The sequence below is a fragment of the Otolemur garnettii genome, unplaced genomic scaffold (genome assembly GCF_000181295.1).
Source record: "Otolemur garnettii isolate 467f Iridium unplaced genomic scaffold, OtoGar3 scaffold00037, whole genome shotgun sequence".
NCBI lineage: Eukaryota > Metazoa > Chordata > Mammalia > Primates > Galagidae > Otolemur > Otolemur garnettii.
Genome location: NW_003852432.1, coordinates 5,108,348 through 5,115,685, shown reverse-complemented (window position 1 = coordinate 5,115,685; position 7,338 = coordinate 5,108,348). Strand labels below are relative to the sequence as shown.

The 7,338-nt window shown below is 40.4% G+C and overlaps 1 protein-coding gene across 1 annotated transcript in view; it reads right to left on the bottom strand.

Annotated features, from left to right (window-relative positions):
* Positions 1–7,338, bottom strand: part of WASL (Wiskott-Aldrich syndrome like) — a 73,944-nt gene extending 66,606 nt beyond the window's left edge. The window contains exon 1 of the mRNA XM_003789776.3: positions 7,155–7,338. Within this exon, the coding sequence (XP_003789824.1) occupies positions 7,155–7,271 (117 nt within the window). The 5' untranslated portion in view covers positions 7,272–7,338. The remainder of the gene's footprint in view (positions 1–7,154) is intronic.

The window sequence follows — 7,338 nt, the reverse complement described above, 5'->3', positions numbered from 1 at the left end:
AAATATTAAGTATAAGCACAGAAAATACTGAAAAGGAGTAATGATTAACTTATCAAATCAAATTGCATCGCAACTATAAAACTACACTAACTAAAATTCTATACTGGCCAAGAAAAAGACAAAGGCAAAAATAAATCTAAGTACTTTGGTAATTTAGTAAGTTACAAACACAGCATTTCATATAAGTGGGAGACATAAATTGTTCCATAAGTGGTGTTGGGACAACTAGTCATAGACAACTATACAGCTGGATTACTTCTATACTCATTTTCCAATTCACTTCCAGAAAAATTAAAGATTATATGTTCAAAATAGAATAATAAAAGTACTGGGAAAATATTCGCAAATATTTTTACAGTTCTGAGGTAGGAAACTTTAAATAAAAACAGATACACTTACAGAAAGAATACCAAATTTAACAACACAAAAATTAAAAGCCTATATAGTGACCAAAAATATGAAAATGACTTTTTTCCAAAATGTAAATGACATATTGCCAAAAAACCCTGTAATATATAATTATCTTTAACATATAAAGAGTTCCTTCAAGCCACTAAGAAAAAGACAACCCAAAAGAAAAATGTTCTAAAAAAAATACGCAATTCACAGAAGAAATATAAACAGCCAAGAGACACGAAAAGTGTTCAACTGTACTAAAAACTACAAATCAAACAAAGAGATGTTTTCCCCAGTGAGACTGTCAAAAACAAAAAATGATTTTGTACTACCTAATGTTGATGAGAATCTAGTCTGGTAAAAACTGTCAATAAGCGGTATCTATCAATATTTTTAATGTCATGCTTTCCGATTTTAATTGTTAAAGCTTATTCTATAGGAATACTTGGGAAGGTTGCATAGAAATATATACATTTGAGTTTTCATTATAGCATTGTTTCTACAGGTGAAAATTTGGAAGGCCAACATATCTACTGTTAATGTGCTCAATTGTATTCCCCAAAGTCCTAACCCCTTATCTGTGAAAGGTGAACTTATTTGATAAAAGGGTCTCTGCAGGTAAAAGTAAGTGTTTAGGACTGACCCTAATCTGACTGGTGTCTAAAAAGACAAAGAGACAGACAAGACAGTGTGAGGACATATGTGGAGACTAAACCTCAAATTCCTGGGATCAGGCAATCCGCTTGTCTTAGCCTCCCCTGTAGCTGGGACTATAAGTACATGCCACCATGCCTGGCCGGATTTTTTCTTTTTATGCAGAGATGGGGGTCCCACTATGTTGCTTAGGCTGGTCTCACACTCTTGGCCTCAAGCAAGAACCTGGGAGTTTGAGACTGCATTAAACTATGATGACACCACTGCGCTTTAGCCCCAGCAATAGAATGGGACCCTATAGTGGGTCTCAAATAAAAAAAAAAAAAAATCAGTTCCTTTACTAATATGAAAATTCCGTAGATGTTTTTAGGTATCCGCTGATACTTTTAGGGCAACAAAAAGAATTCACCATACTCAAGAGAGCATTTCACTTAAATTTTTTTTTGTTTTGGACCCATGGCATAATAAACATGATTTCTATGTAGTTTTAACTTCTTCAAATCTGGAAGTTTAAAATACAACTTGAAAAACATTTCCTTGTCCTGAAGTTACTGTGTATATGCCTTGTGATACTGTCAATCCACTCATCATTTTTAACACATCTAGATGTCCTTCACATTTCTCTTTGCTTCAATCTAGCTGGTCTTTAAGAGTGTTCCTTTCCCAGAGGCAGACTTCTATAGTAAATCTGCAGGTCGAGCAAAAAGTAAATGGAAGCTGGGTACTGTGGCACTCGTCTGTAGTCCTAGCTACTTAGGAGACTGAGGTAAGGGGGTCACTTGAGACCAGGAGTTCAAGTCTTCAGATCATGCCTGTAAATAGCCACTTCACTCCAGCCTGGGCAACATAATGAGACCCTCTAATTTAAAAAAATAATAATAAAAAGTTTTAAAAATCACTATGGCAGAGGAACGAAGAAGCCAAGGACATTGAGAATGTCTTAGTTCATTTTGTGGTGCTATTAACAGAGTACCTGACACTGTGTAATTTGTAAAGAACAGAGATTTATTTCTTACAGCTCTGGAGGTTGAGAAATTCAGGGTCGAGAGCCCCCACATCTGGCAAGGACCTTGCTGCTCTGACATCCCATGGAGGACGGGCAAAAGAACAGATGACGAGAAGAGAGTCAAACTCATTCTTTTATCAAGAACTCACTCCCCTCAAAACTAACCCTTCTCCTGCAGTAATGGCATTAATCCAAGGATCCTCAAACTTTTTAAACAGGGGGCCAGTTCACTGTCCCTCAGGCTGTTGGAGGGCCAGACTGTGGACGGCTGCTAAGCAGGACAGGCAACGGTGGCAAAAACACCCAGCGGGTGGGATAAATGTCCTAGGCGGGTGGTATGTGGCCTGTGGGCCGTAGTTTGAGCACCCCTGCATTAATCCATTCATGAAGATAGGACTCTCATGACTTAACCACCTCTGAAGGCCCTACCTCTCAACACAGTTACACTACGGATTAAGTTTCCAAACACATGAACTCCTGACAGAGGGACACATTCAAATTACAGCAAAAAACAAACAGGAAGTTATAGTAATAGAAATACAATGTTACTGCATCTCCTTCATTTGATTCTATTTTCTAAAGGGGACTTTTCTACATTTATAATTCTACATTGAATTACTTCAACTTTTTCAAAAGGGTCACAATTCCTCTACAAAGAGTTAACTCCAAAGAAAAGGGAGTTTTCTGCCTTACTGCCTCTACTTTTCCCTAGAAACTTTTTGAAAGTCAAATCTGACTTCGTGGTTCCCCATGAACTTGTGCCATAATTCCTTAAGTGTATTTTTGTCTACTACCTATGAAATGAATTTCACTCTCTTATATAGCTATTATAGTGGTGCAGCCTTCTAGTACTTCTAAGAATACTGACAGAGATGCAATAAAAAAAAGTTTTATTTTTTGTTATACTGCATTTATGAATACAGTTTAACATGTCAATCATTTTCCAATTACTAAACAATACTAAATATAGCAAGTCCTCTAATAACATCATCTTATTCAACATCCTTTCCTTGTAACACTGGTGAGAGGCAAAAATAAAGAAAAAAAAAAAATTCCCAGCCAGGGCCACTGTCTGTGTGGAGTTCACATGTTCTCCCAGGTTTGCACAGGTTTTCTCTGGGTATTTGGGCTTCTTCTCACATCCCAAAGATGTGCCCACTTAGGTTCACTGGTGTGTCTACATTATCTTCGAAGTTAGGGCACCCAGGAATGGAAAGGTGTCCACGATTGGTTCTCATCTTGCAACCTGACCTACTGGGATAGGCTCAGGCCACCCATGACCCTAAACTGGAATAACTGAGCAAATAACGACCTTGTTTTTATTTATCTTCTTAATGTATGAGGTCAAACAATAAAGTTCATGAACTCATCCTAGAAAAAGTGCTACACACCTCACTGCTAAATATCACTACAGTCACCTTCAAGGTGAAGTCCTTCCCTTAGGAAGGTGTGCACCAAAACCAGTGCCTACTCCACCTTTCAAAGCACTTTTTCGAGGATCAATTTGGAAAACAAGTTGTCAGACCCCATAAACAACCTCCTCTATGAAAAACAATCACCAATCCAGTCTCATTAACATCTAGGCATATTTACAGCTAATGAGATAATGTTTCTACATACATTTTCTGCTGGTGGTTATAATGCCTGTTTTTAGCAAAATTCCCTTCCTGGCCCTCTATAAATGGGACTAAGTTCTGCTGGAGACTTTATAATTGTCCATGAGTTCTCACCCGGTACTGCCTTGATTCAGGCCCTCATCATATTTCATTTGCAGTACTGTGAACACCTATCTGATCTTCTTTGTCTCCACTCTCACAATCCTCAACTTACCTTCTATATTGCCTCTATTTTTCCCTGGAAACTTTCTAAAAGTCAAATCTGACTTTGTGGTTCCCCAATAACTCATGCCATAACTTCTTAAGTGTACTTCCCTCTAATATTTATGAAATGCACATTGTTATTTTAAGGGATCAAAACACTGCTGTAGAAAAAGAGTTTGTTTTAACTTAACTCCCAAACTATTGACCAAAGATTTTCAATGTTCTGGAGAATTAACCTCTCAAAAACAGTGGAATTCAGCAAAGGTTCTCAAACTGGGATATGTGAGAATCTTCTGTCAAGCTTGCTAAAAACAGAAATGTTCAAGCTCCACCTGAGACCCCAGTGAATTTCAGGATTATCTAGGAAATGCACCTGCCCATAAACATTTCTAATAATTTCTACAATGACTCCAATTCTATATTTAAATGTGAGAATCCAAGCAGAAACTCCCCTTCTTGTTCCATAACAAAACTGTTAGCAGGTTTCCTAACTTTTCAAGCTGTTTCATACCTCTCATCAACCTGGGAAATACCTATTAATCTTAATTATTCAGGTTATCACCCATTCTAAAAAGGTTTTCCTTATCCTCTCTCCCACTATCTTCTCCTTTAATCTCCTAAGTCTTTATAAAAATAGTTTCCACATATCTACACACAGTCCTTCTAATCCACACAACCACCCTATGAGATAGTATCTCGGTTTTACAGATGAGAAAACCAAATGTAGGAAAGGTTACGAAACTTGTCCAAAGTGACTCCGAGTTTGAACTCACGTTTGCTGTTTAATGAATATACGGCCAAGGCATCTTCCCTGGTGACGTGCAGCCTCTTACACATCACTCTTGAATACTGACTTATTATTTTACATGTTTGCTTCCCTTTTCAGACCTAGTAAGCTCCCTGAGGGCAAGTATCAAGTCTTCCCTGATCTTGTCCTCATTTAGTCACTCAATAAATGCTTGTTGGATGAAAGAAGAAATAAAACATTCCAGAGCTGGGACTATAACCACTTCAGTTTGTTTCTTGAATTCTCAGAGCTCCAAATAAGACTTCTTATCTCACACATTTGGTATGAAATATAAATCTAATTACTGGATTTATTATGAGACAACTTATATCAGTATTGTTTTAAACTACAAAAAACTGTATAATTAGCAAAAGGGGAAAAATTTATCCCCCAAATTAAAATATCTGTCTTCTTTTACTCTCTAATAACTGGAGACTTCAAGTTTGAAGGCTAATCTCCAAAACAATTTTATCCCACAAGAGCAGGCAACTGTAACAGTGTGTTTTAAAATGACAGAAATTCAAAAAGTGAAGCTTATTAATACTGTACAAGATAAAGATATTGAGCACTGAATGACAGCCTACTCAACAATCTGCGCATGCATAATGCTATCTTTATCACAGTACTCTTTTATATCTATTATACTTTGAGACCAGCTATTGGTAACCACAGAACAATAAGCAATTAGTATAAATGTAACACCCTCCCTACTTAAGTGAATGCGTCGGGTTATGTAAAACACCTCTATTTCCTTAGCAAATGTAATAAACCTGCAAAACTGAAATTATTTTTTTTCATTTCAAGTAACTGAACATTCAAACCGCTGGAAATTTTCCTTAATTGAAAATACACAAAAATCAGTACTGCTTTAAGAATCATCCATTTTAATTACTTCAGTTTTTGGTGGAAAGAACATGACTTTAACACTACTTTTAGAATAAATCAGTAACGAGGGCAAAAGCTCTTCTAAAACACGATGTAGTAGAAAGCATAATCAGGTCAGGAATCAGGTTAGGCATCAGGAATCTTGGTTTTCTAGTCCTGGTTACATGACTAAATTGCTGTGTGACTTGGTGCTTCCTGGCTCAGTTTTCACATTTTTTTTAACAAAGTTTGTGTAGGAGGAGAGGGGGGACTTCATTATCTCTCAAGTTGTTACTCTAAACTTCATTATCTTTCAAGTTGTTACTCTAAACTCCGACTCTGAGCCACCCCTTTCGTTTCATTCTTCTAATCAGTAAACTCAATGTTCTTTAAATTCTTAAATATGAAACACATCTGAAATTTAAAAGAAAAATTCAATCTCCCAACCCGATGGCACAGGAGACAAAGGGTAGACACCTATAAAGTTAACAATTAATCCAGTAACTTTCCAGAAATTGTCTAACTTCTTAAAACAGCTGGTGTAATCTGGTCTGGTTTATTTAATGTAACGAAGAAAAGTTCTAAGAAGATAATGTTCTGCTGAGATTTCCATAGGTGTATCCTGAGTTCCAGTGGCACAAATTCTGCAGGTGTTAGCAAGCCAAGAGGGAAGAATGGGACCAGCCGGCATTTCAACAAACCACAGTCAACCCAGTCGCCCACAGCGAGATCCCAACCAGGCCTACACCACGGAGAAAACCTCCCCACCCCCAGAAGCGCTAGCAGCCAATGTAATGAATGCTTCCGTCAACAACACACATTCCCCTTCCCACAGCAGAACTCCTTGCTCCCAACCAGCCATCTGGGGCTGGAATCCGCCACAGAGCCCTAACTTAAGAACCATTCTCGGCCCCCAAAACCAAGAACTACCAGAGACTGAGGTTTCCCCTTGCGCATGGCTGCGGGGAGAGCAGCACCCCCTCCCACCTAGGAAAAAAAAATCAGTGAGAAGAAGAGTAGAAACCAGGCCTAGGCGAGATTGCTGGAGAAATAAACCCTGTTTCTCTGCAACCGTTCTTGCCCTTTCTCTGATCTGAAGAGTGCCCAGAGACCTGCCCTCAACTTCGTTTCCTCCTGGTAGCCTTAAGGGAAATCAAAAGTCACCTACAGTCCACTTCATTACTCGATCTATCCGCTCGTCAAACCGGGCATTGTTAAGGAAGGTACCCCCAGATTAAACAGTAAGAGGTGTAACTAGAGCCAGAACAGGGGCCCAGCTGCTGAGATGAAGCAGCTCCTGCAGGAAGAAAATCCCCTTGTGGCCTGAAAGTAAAGTTTTAAACAGCAGCAAGGACGCGGCCGGGTGCCTGGCCAAGCCGGGTCCCAGGGCAGGCCTGCAGAGGTGACACTCCCTTGTTCCCCAGCGGCTCGGGGAGGCGGCCCCGGCGCGCACCCGGGGAGCAGGGTTAGAGGCGCCGAAGTCGGGCCGGTGCCGGCCGAAGGCCTGGCCGGCTGCGGGACTCTCCCCGCGCCACTCCCGCCTCCTTCCCCACTCCCAGTTCCCGGCCTCTGAGCTCGGGCCCGGGAGGTAACGTCGGGGGTGGCGACGCGCGTCTTGGCCACTGACCACACATTTCTTGCCGAGGAAGGTGAAGAGGGACTCGTTTTCCTGCGGGGTGAGCAGCAGGGACCCCACGTTGGTGACCCTCCGCTGCGGCGGCGGCTGCTGCTGGCCGGAGCTCATGGTTCCACCGGCGGGGTTGGGAGTCCAGGGCCGTCTGCTCCGGCGAGTGGGCGAGAGCTCGTTCCCC